The sequence below is a fragment of the Truncatella angustata genome (genome assembly GCF_020726525.1).
Source record: "Truncatella angustata strain MPI-SDFR-AT-0073 chromosome Unknown BKA67scaffold_3, whole genome shotgun sequence".
Lineage (NCBI taxonomy): Eukaryota > Fungi > Ascomycota > Sordariomycetes > Amphisphaeriales > Sporocadaceae > Truncatella > Truncatella angustata.
The window spans coordinates 2822433-2840915 of NW_025763383.1; the positions used below are offsets into that span (position 1 = coordinate 2822433).

Consider the following 18483-nt stretch of genomic DNA (forward strand, 5'->3'; position numbering starts at 1 on the left):
TCCGCCTTGCCTCGACAATTGCGCACCGCACTCTCGGGCCGCCCCCCGGAGACACAATGTCTAGCAACAACGCCTCGCTGGGCGCGGCGGTCGATGACCGCAAAGCGCGTCTCGCCAAGCTCAAGACTCTCAAGCGCAAGCAGCCAGGCGATGAGGTCGCCGCTCCCGAGTCCACACGGTCCCCGTCGCCCCCAGCGTCCACTGTTCCCGACGTCACCAGACTGCATCTGTCCGGACGTAACTTCGATGCCGAGACGAGGGGGCCGAAACTCGGCTTCGAACAGGCTCCGACACTGAATATGGAGGGCCCGACATTGGAGGAAAAGGCTGCACAGGTCGAGGCAGAGGCGAGGAGCAAGGCGCAGGAAGAAGCAGCAGAAGCGGAAAAGGGCATAGATCTGTTCAAGCTTCAACCCAAGAAGCCGAACTGGGATCTGAAGCGGGATCTTGACCAGAAACTGGAAATCCTCAACGTGCGGACAGATAACGCCATCGCAAAACTGGTGAGAGAACGGATAGCCAGCTCTAGGAAGGCAGAGAAGGAGAAGCAGAACCAGAAGCTGAACCAAAAGGGGTCGAGCAGCTCAACTGGCGACGGCGAGGCTGTTGGACTGGACGGTGTGGCATTGGTGGAGGCTATGAGGGTACGGGAACGAGAGGACGAAGAAGACGAGAGGAGGGAACGGGAAGATCAGGATCTCGCGTAGATGTCTGTTGTACCTAGCTCCCATCACCTCCCCACACACCTCTGTTTGAGAGACAAGGCACTGCGCACTGCATGGTTTGGCGTTCAGGATAGGGCTCCTTCGCCACTATATGCTCGGTACTGTGCTTGAGCAGCAGGCTGCCGCTCTAGCTCACTACTTGAGAACATTGATACCCACGAAATCAAAAATACCTTCACATAGGCATTTGTCCTGTGTATGTGGGGGACGTAGATGACAGGATGGTATGGGTGAACGGCCAGCCAGCCTTGATCCACGCCAGTATTACCTACATAGACTAGATACCCTTCCAACCACAACACCTGATAGCCGTAGCTTTGCGGCACAGTTATGCCATGCTAAGCTGCAGCTGACGATTATGGTGCTGCGCGATATTTATATGCGGGATGTTGTACTGGCTATCATACCTACAGGCAGTCATTGGCTTGTGCGCCTTAGCTGTGCTTATTAGAAGTTACGGGATACCTAATAACGTACAGTACGGCAGAAAATCCAAAAATATGCAGGTGGATTTGGGAGCAGTTCGTCCCGAGCCCCGCCTTGGACCTTTCTACCTACTGCACTGTACCCAAGGTTACTGGATTGACGACACCGAGGCAGCGAACACGCGCTTCTCGAGCTCCTCCTCCCATGATGTGCTGCGCTGCGCTGGGACTGGCAGGCTCGCTAAAGTTTATTGGCAGAAAACACAACCAAGTACGGATCCGTAACAGCACACGACCACACCACAATGAAGCGGTTCCTGCCGACAGTAGGGAAACGAAAGTCTCAAAGTGAAGCACACCCCCCCATCTTTTGGCAGCGAGGCGCTAGGTGATTTTCTCTTCTAGCGCCTGCCTAGTGCTAGGCCAAAAAAGCTGCCGATGAAAGACTTGATTGAGACAACTTCCGGACGAGGCTCGAGTTTGAAGATTTAGCAGTACTGTGATAATAAAAGTATTCCGTCGACAGCGGGAGAATTCTGGTCGGGTACGTAAGCCTCCCAAGTCGGACTTCATCACAATCTTCTGTATGTCAGCAACCCCAAGATAGTGTCAAGTGTCTTGCAGTACCTCTCTGCCTCTGCCGCCTAGTAGTGTTACGAATCCAAACCAGACCGACGTGCACTTTTGCCGATTGCAGGACAGGACAGGACAGGGCAAGGGACTGACTCTATCTGGCATCGCTGTCGCTGGTAGAACGGCCCTATTCCTATGCCTGTGCCTATGCCTATGCCTATGCCTATGCCTATGTCCATGCCCATGCATCATTCCCTAACCTAACCTAACCTTACCTAACCTAACCCATCTCCATCCTAATAATATCTGGTGAACATTCAACCTCTACCTACACCTCCTCTGCTCCGTACATTACACACGTTAGTACCCTTTCCGGCCAAAACACAATTCGACCCTTGATCTCCTCCCCTCAACCTCACGGGGCCCTTCCATTACCCCTTAATGGGCTTCTCATTTTCTTGCCCACCGTTGCGAAAAGGCGAAAAGGCGGAAAAAGCGAAAAAGCGAAAAAGCGCTGCGCGTGATCCGTTACTGAAATTGTCGCAGGTCTGAACACAGTCGGCGCATCAGAGAAGCAGGTACCTCTGCATCGTCGCCCGTGGACTGACCGAAGTCCTTTGTACGACCTCATCAACCCTCACCCTGCGACTACTTACTGCAGCCTCAGCCCTTTCTTGCTGACTGCAGCCCCGTTTTCACCCAATTTTGGGACCCGCGCCCGATTGGTATCACCCATACCATACCATTATCATCATACCATCGAATTGTCCTGATTCTATCAAGTCACCCAAGTCAAAAACCACATCACCCCTCTGCCACGGGAAACATTACGGCTACGAGTTACGACCACCCAGCACTGCGATACCCACACCCATAGCCATAGGATACCCTTGACGACCGACCATGATCAACTGTAATTTGCCTCAACACGCTGCGATGGTCCATTCTCTATTCTGATCTTTCTCACGTCCTCTGTGTCGTTGCAACTCTCTACTTTCCACTTGGAGGTCTCACTTGACGCAGTCACCCCAACAACTCCAGCGTCCAAACACCGGTCCTAGACGCAGCAGTTCACGCATACCTGTCGCTACCGATATTGGGATTGCCCAAGCACTACCTTCCCAGCAACAAGAGCTGCTTCACAATCCCGAGCAAACACCATGGCGACGGCACCTGCGCCTACGCCCGTCATACCCACAAGAATGTCTTTCGCCAAGGTGTGTACATTCTAGCAGCACTCGCCGCTGTAATCTCAGGTTGAGGCAAAACTAACATCTTCAGCAGGTTGCAGCCTCCGGCGCAAAAGATAACAGAGTTCCCCGTGTCGCGGTCCCTACGATGGATCACCGCCGAGCCCCACCCACCAACGTTACTTCTGCCCCCAAGAATGGCAACTCAACTTCCAAGAATCTCAGTCCTACAGCAACCGACAAGACACCTATCCAAGCTCCTTGCTCCGCGAGGACGACGAGCCAGTCAGGCCCCACTCTGCCGACAGATGACAAGATGGCCCAGAAGCTCAGGGACCTTAGTCTCTCCTCAGGGCCACCAACCCCAAGTCTCGTGGTGAATGGGTCCTCGGCATCCATCAACGGCTTGCAAAGTAAGAACGAGAACGGAAACCATCTATCAGATGATGCTTCGCAGAGGGCCGACTCCAGTTCGGACGTTGGCACTAAGGCTCCCAGCCTGGATGGAAAGAGCATCACCTCTGGCACGACGTTTGCGCTTGATGAGAAGGAATCACTTCGACCCGATGACAGCGCTAGTGTCAAGGCCGCAGCCGAGGATGATGAGTCCTTCTCGGTTCGGGGGTCGCAGATGACCAACTCCAGGATGGGCTCCGAGGTGGCCCGTATACACCGGTTGCGCATCGGCGATATGCCCGAGCGAAGGATTATTCAACTGCTCCCCGAATCGCACGACCAAGGCCTCGCGACTCCGCAAAGTGGAGACTCGGGAGTGCCCCCTCCTACAGACGCTTCCCAGACTTTGGGAACAGTAGCTGGCACTCCCGATGCCTTCAGCACCATGTATTCGCAAAACCCAGACGACAAGCTGCTCGAGGCCATGGCCTCCCCCAAGGACCGTATTTTCCTGCTGCGGCTCGAACAGGATGTCATCAACTTCGTCCAGTCATCAGAGTGAGATTGCCACGAGCCAGATGTTTGAGATGCATATTACTAATCATCACGCCAGGAAACCTTTTATGGATCTGCCTCCAAGTAACTCTTTCTGCAGAATGTTGACACATAAATTGGCCGACTACTACCACATGACGCATTCATTCGAGGCCGTTCAGGGTGCTGTGCGTATTTACAGGACACCCTTTTGTAGAGTACCGCCCTCTTTGGCCAGCATCGCTGGTAGTAAAGAGCCCGAGAGTAACACGAACGCGGCCCCACCCGTACTTCTGCCAAAGAAGATTATGCGGCGCGGCGAGGAAGGAGGATCTGGACCTGCCAGCACGAGCCCCTCCAAGGCCACTTCTGAGGTCGGAAGTGACGGCAAGGAGAAGAGCAATTCTAAGGAGAAGTATGGTTGTGCCAATCATGTCGACTAGGCTCTGCTAATCATCTCCAGGCTCACCCGTGAACAACGAGAAGAAGCCTATAACAAGGCCAGAGAGCGTATTTTTGGAGCGTCCGAGAAGACCGGAGAGTCTACGCCTGGTATGGCCCCAGCTCCGCCCGCTGTATCCGCATCCACTGACAGCGCACAGAAAATGAAGATGCAAACGGTACATCTCGGGCCAGCTCTGTCTCAGGCAAAGAGAAGTCAAACCTCGGTAAAAGGGGCAAGACTGGGAAGCAGCGTCGAGATGATTCGGAGAGCTTTGATTCTCGGTCACAGTACACTGCTTGGTACGGCGGACACCACTATGTCGGCCCCCAACCCGCCGGTGGCTGGCAGCCTCAGTATGCTGGTAGTGCGAATGGCCAATTTGGTGGTCAAATCCAACAACCATATCCACATGCCATGCAGCAGCCGTACCCTGCAGCACCACAGAACTATCCCCAGATGATGCAACAGGGTCAAGCGAATGGTTATCCTCAGTATAACCCTATGCCATCTGTGAGTTCTCCGGCGCCATTTAGCAAAACGCAATGCTGACTACTCTTCCTAAGTACCCACAACAGCCCTCTCAACCTGTCCCGCAGCGTTATCCTCCTGCAGGTGGCCCAGTACCCAGCTACGGGTCTCCCATTCCGAGCGCGCAGCCTCCGCAGCCCTGGTCACAGCCTGGCTATGCCCAGAGCCCGCCACCTGCTCCTACGCCCTACCAGCAACAGCCCAGTCGGCCCTCTCAGCCCACTAATCAGCATGGCATCCCCTACGCCTTTGGTCAACTTCCAGTCAATGTCAATCCAAACGACCCGAAGAGTCAGCACCCGATTCCTGGTAGCTATAACCGCCATGCTTTCAACCCTAAAACTCAATCATTCGTTCCTGGAACTGGCATGGGTCCTGCACAACCACAGCCTCCAATGCCTTACCATATGGGCGGTCCTCATGGCAGTCCGCAAGTTGGGTCCCCGCACCTGGCTTATCCTGCGTACGCTCACAACGGACCACCTCAGCCTTATATGGGAGGACCTAGCTATGGAATGAGCCGCCAGAGCTCCAACAACTCCTTGCCGGCCTACCATCATCAAGGTACTCCACCTCAACACTTGCCGCAACATCCAGGAACCCACTTACCCCAGATGCCTCAACTGGGAAGCCAAATACCACACCAGATAACGCATCCTCTACCGAATAAAGGCCCACAACCAATGAACAATACTCATCCCCACTTCACCTCTTTACCCAACTATGGCAACCCGGCCACACTTCCTCAAAAGCCTCCCACGGGCATGTAGGTATATTGCCAAACTATCGTCCAAACACATAATCAACAGGTGCAATGACATGGTGTTCTGGCAATTGTTTCGTGGACAACTGGCGTATAATTATGGCCACGCTGGCTTATAGGAGATGACATGAGATTGGCGTACAACAGGAAACTCATTCTACTCCACGGGCATCAACACGGCGTGAGGCGTTTACAGCGGGGTACGGGGATCCTCTTTCAAGGCGGGAGGTACTGCATCTGTGCATTGGTGGTCAAGGCAAGGGTATTAGAGATACATAGTATGCCATGCGGGGTCAGCTAGACACGCTTCCAACCTCTCGCTAGATTGCTTGGACTGGCGCCTAGGTTGAGCAGATGAACAATTTATAACTGGGTGGCCCAATCACGATGGAGTCGAAATTACATTTCTCTCGTATCCACAAGAAGTCGTGATAATCCCTAGTGAATTACATGATCGTTTGTACGTAGGTAGATGAAATTGCCAAGGATTTCAGCGCCCGCTGTATTTCGCGGATTCCTTTTAAGATACTGGCTTTGGTATCTGCGAAATTACGTGTGCCAAGTGGCAAACCAGATTTCAACATGTACTTCCTTGTCATTCAACAGCTGATATGGAATAAAATGCAATCTTTGAAGGATAAGACAGGATAATATGGCCGTGTCGAATGGACGCAAGTGGTACCACAAGCATTGACTGCATTCATATGAAAGATGCCATCGCCTGGCTTGTGTGCCACATCCCACCGACTGCCAAACACCCGGCCCGCCTTGAAGGGGCAGACACTGTGTGAAGCATCTGCCTAACTACGGGTTTCCCTTCTCAATGCCACCATGTCATAGGGTGCCTGAGTACAACGGCCTTCATGACGATGCGTCCCGACGTAAATTCGATGCATCAAACCGCTGTCTCCCGCCCCGTGCTCTAACTGACAGGAGATCGTACAACCATAAGAAATGAGTCAAGGGGTGACGAATTAGAGGTGTACGCCGACTTGCTTGCTCGCTCCGGCGTTTGTGGGCGACGTAGACGAACTCATTGGTAGCGATGCGCATCTCAGTCGACCAAGCGTCGCTGGTTTGGTGCTTTGAAGTCATCATCCAGTATTTTACCTCATTGTAGGACTTGTGATGACGCGAGACGAAGTACCTGACACATTCCGCTGCGGGTCCATCTGAATAAAACTCATAACCAACTTGTTTTCTAATAGCGCGCAATCGTTTTTGCTATCATGCAACTATAACGGTCAGCATAGATTTTAGGTAAAGATTTTGAAGGTCCCTTTTAGTGCCGGCTTTTGTGCAATGGTCGCAGATTGCTCAGGTTATTTGGGCTGGCGATCTTTGATTCCTAAGAATATTCCGTTACTTCTTTCCTGGGCCTCAGTTACATTAGAATTACACACTCCTATCCGACCTGTGCCAGTCTCATCTGATATACAGCGGCTCGAATCGAGTACCACCGAGATCATCAACTCGTGTAAGACCAGATCCATAGCTCCGGTGTGATTAGGGTAGTATCAAAACTCAACCTTTAACGATTCGGCGATATGAGAACTCAGCTCCCTCAAATCGTAGTCTGTGGGAGGGTTTCGCAGGCAAATGATCCTGTCCCTGTCCAGGCCTCGGCATAATCAAGTCGAACTTTTGGGGAGCATCTGACAAGTGGTAATGGTATATATACTGCGCAGCTTTGGTTATGTTGCGAACTTCTCTTCCTCACATCTTTTGAGACTCAGAAACTTGCTCGAAACTCATCTCCATTTCTTTTTCTGTCAATTCACTCACTCACTTCGTCTGCATTCCAACTCACACCCGTCACACGATCACATCCCATTTTGAAGATATATTAACACGACCTTAACGCCTTCGCTGACATTAGGCTCGCCAGCCTTTGCCTCGGTCTTTTCGCCTTTGGCAGCAATGCCACGCCATTGGCAGATCCTGGCCTGGTTGTAGAAGCATCGAGCAGAAGGGATTCTTCAGGTATGCCACCATATTTTTAGAGGCGGGCCGACTAAGATCAGTACCACAGACACACAGATTACTGTAGCGGAGCTAGAGAATTTTCAGCTGTATGCAATGTATGCCGGTGCAAGCTATTGTCCAGTTGGTAAAGCTGGCCGCCCTTTGTTCTGTACAGGTGATATCTGTCCCGATAACGCCACGACTTTTGCTACTTTCTCGTAAGTCAAACAACATACTTGTACTGTAACGTACTGAGTTTTTTACGCAGGGGCGCCATCTCAGACATCAGCGGCTACATCGCCATCAACGAGTACATGTCCAACATTGTGATCGCTGTGCGCGGCAGCTCGGACCTGCACAACTGGATAACAAACCTGCGGTTCCTGCAGACGGGCTGCTACTGGGGCAGCGACTGCCGGGTCCACGAAGGGTTCCAGCAGGCGTACCAAGACATCCTGAACGACAACTTCTACGAGTCGCTGCGGCAGGCGATCGAGGACTACCCGTCGTACAACATCACGGTGACGGGCCACTCGCTGGGCGGGGCCGTGGCGACGCTGCTGGGCGTCTACGCGCGCGAGGAGTTCCCCGACGTTGGCGCCATCGACATCTACACGTACGGCTCCCCTCGCGTCGGCAACCTGCCCCTCCTGACCTACGTGCACAACCAGCCCGGCGGCCGCGAGTACCGCCTCACGCACTTCGACGACGTCTTCCCCCGCCTACCGCCCATGTCATACCTGGGCTACGCCCACAGCAGCGCCGAGTACTGGCTCAAGTGGGGCCCCGCCGACCGCGTCGACTACGTCCCCGGGATGATCGCCAAGTGCTGGGGCTTCCTCAACGGCGACTGCAACGCCGCGGGCTGGTACCCGGGTCTCAGGTCCCACCTCTACTACCTCGTCGCCATCAGCCACTGCGGCGGGGCCCGCAGCCGGCTGTCGTTCGGGGGGCTGCCCATCGACGATGCTCCTACTTGGAACGCCACGGTCATGGATAAGGATACGATCGAAAGGCTGGAGATGTTCGCCGAGATGGACCAGCAGTACGCCGCTGCCATGTCGACTATCTCGGATCCTGAGTATGCGTGACTCGGCGGTTATCGCGCGTCTTGATACTTACTGCCTCTCCTTGGTTCGTGACTGTTTGTTTTGCTTCAGGGAATAATTTGTAGCGGACCCCCCGTGGTTCTCTGTTAACAACACCCGTTATTAGACATATTTTAATCAAAGCAGGAGAGACTCTTTTGACCCCTGAGCCAGAAAGAAAAGACAAACACCGTGACAGTAGAACCTGACAGTGCGAAACCCTCTCAAGCGGCGAGGAAATGAGCATAGATTTGTGTTTAAGAAGATATCTGCGGAAACAAAACACGCCTATATAACTTCTATTCTCCTCCTACGCGCAATGAAAGTAAAGAGAAAGCATGGCCAGGTCTATGGGTCGATCGTTCATAATCCCTGAATAGCGTTGGTGAAAGGTTGACTACCCGCGAACCATGCTATCACTACACCCACCTCACTTGTTCGTGAAAGCAAACCGATAAAACCAGGATCATGTTAAGATGCCGTATCATACCAACACAGATCCACAAACGCTTTTCGCAGTAGTCTCGGCTCCACCGCCGAGTTATTCAGCAGTAAATTCGTGCGAAGAACCAACGCTTATACGTGTCCTCTTCGAACCGTCCCGGACTTTGAGGTAAATATAACACCCTAACTCAAGCGCATCGCAAGATAAAGCAATATCAGGGTGCCATGGTAGTAGTTTCCCAATTTCGCATTCTTCCGCCTTCTCGCAGCGCTGTGCCAGTCATTAATAGCTCCAGAAAACCAAAACCGAACAAACTTGCGTATATATTTCTCACATATCTTTGGACAGGTGGAGTAAAGGATATTCTTGTCTTATGCTATTTGATATTCGTGCAGGGCAAATTTCTCTGTTGCTGGATGCAGCAAAACTACTAGACTGGTCTATAAATATGACAATAAATTTTGTCCATTTCCATAGCCACTGGATTGGATGTGAATAACGGGGCTTTCCATGAGGTCATGATGATCTGTGATGATTTAAGGGACCACTATTAACAACGAATTCAAATCTCTTGCCAATAGCGACATTGTAGCCGAAATAAGAAGATGCGACATGAGTCAATATCGGCACACGTAGTCCCATTGTGATGGCAGATGAGTTGCATTGCGCCAGCGCTATAACTTGTTCGCCTTTGTTGACATGACAGGGAAAACACACGTGCGGGAGGTTTAAGAAGCTATGACCCAAGTCGTGACAAGAGGATCTCGAACCGAAAAAATAGTTGTAATTAATGTATAGTAGCACAAGCATGTTCAATTTGACGTGGTTTCTGGAGTAGCAGTGGACAGAGCAGCTCAGCACTGTTACGTGGACGAACTATACACTTCTGGGAAATACCACGAGATATCAGTAAAGGCCATCCCACGTATCCGAAAGCTTTTACTTGATCTCAATAACGGTCTCAGTGACTTCCCAGTTCATCTCGACAATGATACCAAACTCTTTCAAGAACTCCGCGCCACCAGCTTGCATCGACTGGTCATATCTTCCGGCGGTGACCGTGGCGCTGTTACCAAAATTGGCCTGATTCCATCGGCTAGGTGCGCCGCTGAAGTTATTACTCCTGTCGAAGAGCTCTGTTTCACTGGTTCGATAGCTCAGTTGTACATGGCCTGATTGGAATTTGGAGTTACTGGATGCTTTCGACGACAATTTGTGCAGATACCTGCTTTTGGAAGTGCTGGAATCCCCCGCAGTCCGGGATGGCAGAGTGGCCAGAGAACGAGAGGGAAAGTGTCGACTGACGAGCAGGCGTATAGTTGCCAGACCAGCGGTGATGACGCCGGCGGCCAGCTCAGCGATATTGAAGCAGCTTTGCGCCACGAAGCCATTTGGTGGTGGATACCCAAGTGACCAGATACGACCGGCTGAGATGATTGGTACGCTGTTTGATCAATTTGATTAGCTGCGGCTAGATTAGTTCATCGGAAAAGAAACACGTACATTCCCCCTATACCAAAGACACCGAAAGCTGCCCACTTTTGTGAGCGACGCAGATTCAAACGCCAAAGAGCAGGTACTGGGAGAAGCAACACGATGACATCTGTTAGGACAGTACCACCAGCGTTCAAGTATGTCGGAATCCAGACAGGTAAGCATATGACATTGGAGCCCGCGACACGATCGAAACTGGCCAAGTCCCAATTGGCCGCGATTGGGAGACACGTCATCATTGTGATTAGTGTCTGCGAGACGCACCAGCTGGTTATGAGCACGATAGCCGCGATGTATACCATGCGCATGTAGTAGATATACCGAAATATGCGCCAGAATTGGATCAAAAAGGTCAGTTTGTAGAAGGTGACTCCCAAAGTATAAACAATTTCATTGGCGTAGAAGAGCTAAAAGGTCAATCAGTTCTCGTTGCTTTTGGAAACCTGCCCAGACAGTAATGACAAACCTTGGACGCCGTAGTCGTAGTCAGTATACCACTCGTATCATTGGGCAAGTATACAGCTGCATAAACACTTTGAATCACACATACGCCAATCGTCGCCGCCTTTACAGTCGTGTCAGTCTTATATAAGCCTATTGAGCTGAAAATGCACACACCAAAGACATTGTTGCCATGAAATCATCAAGTTCGACATGATTTGCAATAAAATACCGAGTGTAGAGGCGAGCGATCACCGATATTGTTGCGAGAAGAGTTAGGAATACACCAAACACGATAAGAAAATGTGCCTCAGTTTGGTTATACTCGAATGCGGGCAAAACGAATCCATCAGCTGGCCAAGTTGTGTTGGTAGTGTTTGACATTCCGGCTATGCAGCCGTGGAAACGGATCTATCGCTAAGGGAGATTGATGGGGTTCGACCTTGATCTTGGCGAGAAACGTCGCGATGGATATTCATGGACTGAAGTTCATGTCTCCAGATACCAGCATCGCTGATGGGTGTCGAACCTCACATATACATGTTGGAATTCGGTCCCTTGCTCGTTCGCGATGCAGGCAAAGACAGTTTGAGGCATTACTGCCGCAACTTCAAACATGAGCGAGGAAGCAGTCGTTATCAGGCGCGTAGAGGGGAACAAAGCACATGTTAAAATAAGTTGAGATGCCATGCACGAACGGACATCCTGGGTCAGAGCGTCGAGCATTTCATTGGCTGACCACCGAATGTTCAGTAAAGACTGGGGTCCAAAATGTGAGGTCAAAGCGCGAGAACGGATAGCGGACAGGGATCATAAACACGTGGGGATATTCGCAATATAGTAATAATGTAACGGTTATGTAATCGGGTTGTTGAGCATAATAAATACAATAGTTGAAGTTAATATTAACAAGACATATTTTGGTATGTATCATTAAATATTCAAAAGTAAAAGTTTGAAACGTCTTAAATTATACTCAAAGTACGTCAACCACTTCAGCTTTGCTATGATCTAGTGATGGTAACTAGCTAGTTGTCTTATTTACGGGTCAAGCCTTCGTGGCCGGTAAACTCGCCTTTGTCACAACCCTTGGTCGTTAGACTTGTGTCTCAAGCTCCTCAGCCACGACTCTATTGGCGTCCACTTTCTCACTTGGCAGCGTATCGGTCAGGCCCATAGAAGCGGCAATTTGATACAGCCTAGCCTTCTCCTCGTGTGCTGCCGTATCACCAAATACAACATCCATGTCTTCAAGGCTTTTATCTTTGGTCTCGGGAACGAAGAAGAACGTAAACACCAGAGCCAACAAGCAAAAAGCCGCGAAGAAGATGTATGTGCCCCAGCCAATCTTGTCGAGCATGTCCGGAGTGACGAGCCCGATGATGAAGTTGCACATCCAGGTCGTCGATGTGGTGATAGCCATGGCCTTGGATCGGTTACCCAGGTTGAATATCTCTGACGGCAAGACCCAGCCGATGGGAGCAAAGGAGTACGAGAAGTTGATGTCATAAATGTAGACGAAGGCGATACCGGCCCAGCCCGCAGATGAGTGCGATGCGAGGGTAGAGCCGTAGCCGCCGATGATACCGCCAACTATCACGAGGGAGACGAAGGTACCAGCAGCTCCACACATGAGCAAAGGTCGTCGTCCGATTTTATCGATGAGGAACAAGGCGGGGAGTGTAGAGAGCGTGTTGACGATACCGTAAACGCCGGTGGCTAAAAGCCCGGATGTCTTCCCGGAGAGGCCCAGTTGGGCAAACATAGTCGGTGCGTAGTAAATGATTGCATTGCAGCCCATGAATTGCTGAAAGAACATGATGCAGCACCCGATAGCCAGGCGTCTGAAGGCTGGCCACGTGTCAACAAGTGAGACGTATTGGGCCGCCCAAAGAGAGAGACCACTTTTGCCAGGAAACTTATCGCGTGCCATGGATTCGTCAAACAGGACCTCTGTCTTGATGGCAAGGTATTCCTGGCGCAGACTGTCCGAGTCAGGATGAACACGACGCAGTCTGGCCAGCGCCTTGAGTGCTTTCTCTTCGTTATGTCGCATCAAGAAGAACCGCGGAGACTCTGGGAAGAATATCATGCCGATGCCTAGAACCAGTGCAGGAACCATTTGTAGGGCAAATGGTACTCGCCACGCTGCATCAGACTGTCCAGTGCATCCGTTCGGGCCAACATCGGTGTTTGGATTGAATGACTCGCCAGCATATGGTATGTCAGGGGCGCATCGAGTGCCGCCAATGTACTGAGTACCGTACTCCAACCAATAACTTATCAGAATTCCCAGAGTGATGCTTACTGGTGTTCAAGTTAGTAAGCTGTTTTGACAGTGGAACATGAAGACTTACACTGCTGTAGAACCACGAGCGTGCCTCGAATCGCAGGAGTGGAGACCTCTGGGAAAGAAGTCAGCCAGATCGCTTAATCATATACCATGGGAAGAACCTACCTGACATATACATGGGAACGATCATAGTTAGCATTCCCACCGCCAAACCAGCAATGGCTCGACCTATGCCTTGGTCAGTTCTTAATTCATGACAAGATATGTCAAACTTACCGGCAAAAATGGTTGGGATAGTACTCGCCCCGGCCTGTAGCGCCGATCCCAAGAGAAAAACAACAACAGCCACAAGCATAGACCCTTTTCTACCTATACGATCGGCAAGTGGTCCGTTGATCAAGGATCCAAGCCATGCCAATAACAGAAGCGTTGAGACGAACCAGCCTTTGAAACTGCTATCAAGATACACCCTGGGGAACTTTGCAGCGAAGGACTCCATGGTCAGAACTCCTGAAATAACACCTTGGTCATAGCCAAAGAGGAAGCCTCCAAGCGATGCAAACTGCAAAGGGAGGAGAAACAGGTTAGCTGATATTTGTTTGAAGCATCGAGGTGCCATACAGTAGATAGACCAAGTATATAGGGATTTTCACGCAATTCACGCCAGACACCCTTTCCAGCTCTGGCAGGCACTTGGCCCTCGGTTGACTGTGGTTGAGCCATTGCGATCTGAGGAAACGCTAGTAGAAGAATGTGAGTTCCGAATTCACAGGATGGGAAGGAAGAAGATGTGTTCTCCAGCAATATGTAGATGTCCTGGCATCTAAAGTGTTGATCTATAATGTCCTTGTAAGTTGACCTGGGTTATATAGAGCCGCTCTGGTTATGGACACCCATGACCCCAACCCCATGGGGAAGCAACATCGAGCCATTGCCGGCCATGTCAGCTCCGTGGAGCTAACCCGGACTGCAGCCGTCCGCACCAATCAAATGTATATGGCTGAGTACCCTAGGGGTACGAGCCCCATAAACCTGATAGACGAAGCGGAGAAGCGGGCCCACTTAATTCATTATAGTCTGCCGATTTCGTGGTTCATCACGAACAAGTCTCCTGACGCCCGGATTGCATCGGCGGAAGACAGTGTCCCGGAAAGAACATGTCGCGCTTTCGTATTTTTACAAATTGATTTTATCACGGAGTAAGGATCAGAGATTTTGTGAAGGCATCATCGCTCTCGCTTAGAAACAGTGTCAGCTCACCAGCAAGGTGCTCGCCAGTAATTAGTAACGCGATATGGGGTCTATTCAAGAAATCGGGTTGGATGAAGCCGTCAATACTCTCTGCGTGAGGATTGAAAGTCTCCTTGCTAGGCAGAAGCTCTGTCCTAAACAACGACTGCTAGTAGCACTAGCAGGAGTTCCAGGATCTGGGAAGTCAACTGTCTCCGGAGCTTTGATGAGAGCCTTGATGCAACGTGGAATTCACAGCGGCGTTGTCGTTGTGCCGATGGTAAGTGCGGTGGATCTAGAAAAACCCTCGTCGCTGACCTTGTTAGGACGGATTTCACTACACAAAGGCTGCATTAAGCGCATTCGATGACCCTGCTCTAGCTTTTCGAAAGCGCGGGGCGCCATTCACATTCGATGCTTTCGGGCTTATACAACTGATCAAGACGTTAAAGACATTACCGGTCACGGGAAAAGAGGGACCTGAAAGCTGCGTTGCTGTACCAAGTTTCGATCATGCAGTCCAAGATCCGATACCCAATGACATTCAAGTCTCATCCCGAAATAGAATCGTAATAATCGAAGGCAACTATACGCTCCTTGATCTGGAACCATGGAACGAGATTGCAAGACTTGTGGATGAGAAGTATGATCTCCGCTCCGAACAGAGAAATTTACTAACGAACTTCAGGTGGTTCGTGAATGTCCCAGAAGAGATTGCGAGAGCACGTCTAGTGGAACGACACTTGGCTGCTGGTATTGAGACAAGTAAAGCGTCTGCGGCAATTCGGGCTGCGGATAATGATATCCCCAATGGCGACCTGATTAGAGCCCATCTCGTCGAGCCCGACATAGAAATCATGAATTAGTCAAACACCATGCTAGGCGCCTAAAAGACTCAAATCATGAGGCTTGACCAGATGGATCATGGTAGGCTAGTAGTGCAATAAGAGTTATTCGCGGCCACAGTTTAAGGTCCACCAATGTTGAACTCGTAGTAATGTCTCAAGTGATAAATCGGAGGCTTCATCTTGAAGAAAACAATTCGTCGAGATTGGGTTCGAATTGTGTCCTGTATGAAATTCTTGGTTATACTCCCGGCGGGGCACCTTTTGACTAATCTCGTACTCCCTTTTAAAAGAGCCTTTGTATTTTCGATACGGGATAATTCAAGCAAATTCATGATACAGATCTTGTTAGCACAACTAGTGTGGATGTGTGGAGGCTTGTGTGGTGCATTAGAAGGATCAAGAACGTGATCCTCGCTCAAGGATCCCCCATTGTACTCTTATCTAACCTATCTACAACGCGGGGCAGTTGCACGGATCCCTCGCCACCTTAGTTTAGGCCTCTTATTCTTTTGTGTGCAACAAAAACATACCTTTAGCAACGATACAGGACCTGAATATCGGCGGATTGTTCGCAAAATTTCTATATATTGGTCAGCAATGCTCAAACTGCCGCACCTGCCTTAGAAACATGGTCTACGATGGATGACGAACATGCGCCTGCTTTTTCGGCATGTATAGTTCACGGACACTCGCTTCTCAGGACTTGCATATTCGCTAATGACCCTGGCTATGCCGGAGCCAAACTCGCCTCTGAGAAAAGCCATGCGAGATTTTAATCGCAGTGGTCGTGACCATATCTTTCTGCGTAATATTCACACTACACTGTGCTGTCAAGAACGTCGCTTGGGCATTTCTGGACTTCCTTGTTGATAATATTGAACTACAATATGCTATGGAATCGTGTACATGCTGCATTGCTCGTGAATCAGTCGAACAGAGAACCCAACGACCCAGGCCTGATTGAGACCCCAACCTCACAGACTTGTATCCACCATACTCCTCAATCATGCCATCGATACTATGCACATGCAGGCTTGCAACAGCACTTCCTTCGGCGCTTGTACACAGACTCCTCCCAGACGCCGTCTTGTGCTTTGCCTCTTGGGTCGCCCGCACTGCCTCATTGTAGTGGCCGACTTCTTCGACCTGGCGCTTTCCTGTTGCAATTTCTGCTTCTTGCTCGCGCAACTAGACCTGAAGTTTCTCCAATTCCTGAAGATAGTTCCCTTCCGGGATGTCCTGCTCGTTGCTTTGCAGCGGTTTCTTCCTCCGTAGAGGCACGTAATTGCGCAAGAAGGTGGCCTCGCGAATTCTGGATGTTTTGGGATCATCATTGACCCATCCGACTTGTTTGTCAAATGGCTCGTCCTTCGATATGAGCACTGGTACTCAGGGAGGAATGCCGCGATAAATTGCCAGCATGGCCGGTGGACAGCGAACATTAGGTAAACACGTCAGGCCATGTTGTGTGAAAGGATTCTCTCAACGTAGCGGACTCGACGGCGTCGAAAATGTTCACATGCCGTCTCCGCCATCGTCCGCTCACGTCACTACATCATACATACAATCTCCCACTGCCAAGTATCTTATATGTAGGATGGCCAAGACGGCGTAGAATGGGAAATTGCCACGTAAAGGCCAAATCAACATAGGTAACCGTCACTCTGCCTATGAAGAATATAGGCAAAGTAGTACCGTATCTGTGGGAGCACGCAGTCAGCACAGCCAAAGACAAAGTCAAGAAGGCGCCGGATAGTCCATACTGTTCACAACGATCTCCCTGCCTATATGCTCGCACCCCGCCGAGTCTCAATCATCAACGCTAGGATCATATGTACGGACTATCAAATGCTTTGAGAATCTCCGCGCCATACGTGCTGATATCTTTAGTATCGGCTGTTCAAACTCTATGGTCTTTCTTACTCAAGTTGTCATTCCCCAAGTCCAAGGTCCTTGGCGAGCCTGTCGTGATGTTCAACAATCAGCTAAAGAGTGTGTATGTCCGTGTCCTCATTGAGCATACAATGCTCATCCAATCTCTGTAACTGGACACAACGAGTACATCGTGGAAGACTTCTGGATGATCCCGAGACGGACATCTGAGAGTCCAGTGTGAGGCTCAGAAAACTGTAGCAAAAGTTCTAGTTTGGACGCAACGGTGCTGAGAAGCATTTTGGTTCTGTGTTTATGATGCATAGCTATAATTCAGCAAGACTCCTCGAGGGGGGGGGGGAGGGGGTTTGATCGAGGAGCGGGAGCTAAAGGCACACCTCCAGTAATAGCTACCACCTCAGGAACTGGGACTAGTATATAGTGCATGTTATTGTGATCTCTGCAAGAGCCTCGTCGGACCTAGCTCTATAACCGGCATCTCAGGTTGATCATCGCTCGACTTTTGGGATAGGTCTTCAGCGTGTCCCTCTTGTCGTGAGGTATCTGATGTATGCGATGTATGTGAGGCAAGTGTGTTTTTAGCGGAATGCTTCTTGTTCGGCGGCTTCGTGATATGGTCTGGTTTCAAGCTTGTAGCGTGTATAGCAGATTCTTCATGTATCAGTGAATATTGGTGATTGCTGACAAGGTGGCCGCAAGGCCGTTTCCAAGATTTCTGATATTCTCAATAAAAGTAAAGGTAGGAGGAAAGCAGTCTGATGGAACAGAAAAATGAGGTGGGCTACCGATTCCTCGCGTGTAGGTTAATGTCTGAACAACGAAGGTTTGAGCGAATGCCTTCTGTTTCCTGTGTGGACTAAGCGGCCATCAAGTGACGGGGCCGGCCAGGAAGTTCCTAACTTCCTACGACATTGTCTTCGATGCCCTTGGTGCTCTTGGCAGTGTCGTAAGCCACGGCTTGAAATATGATCAATGTTCCAACCCAATTTTCTTTTCTTTTCTTGAAGAAAAAATGAACCTAATTTCATAGACGATGGAACTGGTATGATTTAATTGTCTCGATTGTTTTTAATATAGTGTTTATCAGATGACGACCAGGTGCTTACGGGACTGGTTCAGGAAACAGCGATCCAGTGGAACCAATAGTGAGGCCATTCTGGTGTTGAACTTGTAAATAACCACGGTTCCTGTTTGAATGCTTAAGTAC

At 50.4% G+C, this 18483-nt stretch overlaps 7 protein-coding genes across 7 annotated transcripts; 4 read left to right on the forward strand and 3 right to left on the reverse strand.

The window, feature by feature from the left end:
• Positions 1-56: 56 nt before the first annotated feature.
• BKA67DRAFT_515338 (cwf18 pre-mRNA splicing factor-domain-containing protein) lies at positions 57-707 on the forward strand (the record flags this gene model as incomplete). Its single annotated transcript, XM_046097718.1, has 1 exon — positions 57-707. The coding sequence occupies one exon, from the start codon at positions 57-59 to the stop codon at positions 705-707; it is 651 nt and encodes a 216-aa protein (XP_045960039.1).
• Positions 708-2618: 1911 nt separating this feature from the next.
• Positions 2619-5586, forward strand: BKA67DRAFT_675766 (uncharacterized protein; the record flags this gene model as incomplete). The annotated part of the gene is made up of 6 exons (XM_046108787.1): positions 2619-2940; positions 3008-3867; positions 3923-4258; positions 4307-4395; positions 4446-4798; positions 4852-5586. The coding sequence occupies exons 1-6, from the start codon at positions 2884-2886 to the stop codon at positions 5584-5586; spliced, it is 2430 nt and encodes an 809-aa protein (XP_045960040.1). The 5' UTR covers positions 2619-2883.
• A 1574-nt stretch (positions 5587-7160) lies between these two features.
• BKA67DRAFT_645234 (Alpha/Beta hydrolase protein) lies at positions 7161-8635 on the forward strand (the record flags this gene model as incomplete). Its single annotated transcript, XM_046105872.1, has 3 exons — positions 7161-7562; positions 7612-7762; positions 7813-8635. The coding sequence occupies exons 2-3, from the start codon at positions 7659-7661 to the stop codon at positions 8633-8635; spliced, it is 927 nt and encodes a 308-aa protein (XP_045960041.1). The 5' UTR covers positions 7161-7562; positions 7612-7658.
• A 1239-nt stretch (positions 8636-9874) lies between these two features.
• On the reverse strand, positions 9875-11690 carry BKA67DRAFT_561853 (uncharacterized protein). Its single transcript, XM_046102553.1, has 4 exons — positions 11190-11690; positions 11038-11136; positions 10581-10978; positions 9875-10521 (listed from the first exon to the last, which is right to left on the reverse strand). Exons 1-4 carry the CDS (start codon positions 11394-11396, stop codon positions 10017-10019), a joined length of 1209 nt encoding a protein of 402 aa, XP_045960042.1. The 5' UTR covers positions 11397-11690; the 3' UTR covers positions 9875-10016.
• A 279-nt stretch (positions 11691-11969) lies between these two features.
• Positions 11970-14192, reverse strand: BKA67DRAFT_645236 (general substrate transporter). The gene is made up of 5 exons (XM_046105873.1): positions 13927-14192; positions 13582-13867; positions 13471-13533; positions 13370-13417; positions 11970-13319 (listed from the first exon to the last, which is right to left on the reverse strand). The coding sequence occupies exons 1-5, from the start codon at positions 14026-14028 to the stop codon at positions 12109-12111; spliced, it is 1710 nt and encodes a 569-aa protein (XP_045960043.1). The 5' UTR covers positions 14029-14192; the 3' UTR covers positions 11970-12108.
• Positions 14193-14389: 197 nt separating this feature from the next.
• On the forward strand, positions 14390-15751 carry BKA67DRAFT_561855 (phosphoribulokinase/uridine kinase). Its single transcript, XM_046102554.1, has 3 exons — positions 14390-14815; positions 14862-15178; positions 15224-15751. Exons 1-3 carry the CDS (start codon positions 14600-14602, stop codon positions 15399-15401), a joined length of 711 nt encoding a protein of 236 aa, XP_045960044.1. The 5' UTR covers positions 14390-14599; the 3' UTR covers positions 15402-15751.
• Positions 15752-16281: 530 nt separating this feature from the next.
• On the reverse strand, positions 16282-17063 carry BKA67DRAFT_249597 (uncharacterized protein). The gene has a single exon (XM_046095727.1). It carries the CDS (start codon positions 16823-16825, stop codon positions 16388-16390), a length of 438 nt encoding a protein of 145 aa, XP_045960045.1. The 5' UTR covers positions 16826-17063; the 3' UTR covers positions 16282-16387.
• Between the last annotated feature and the right edge of the window lie 1420 nt (positions 17064-18483).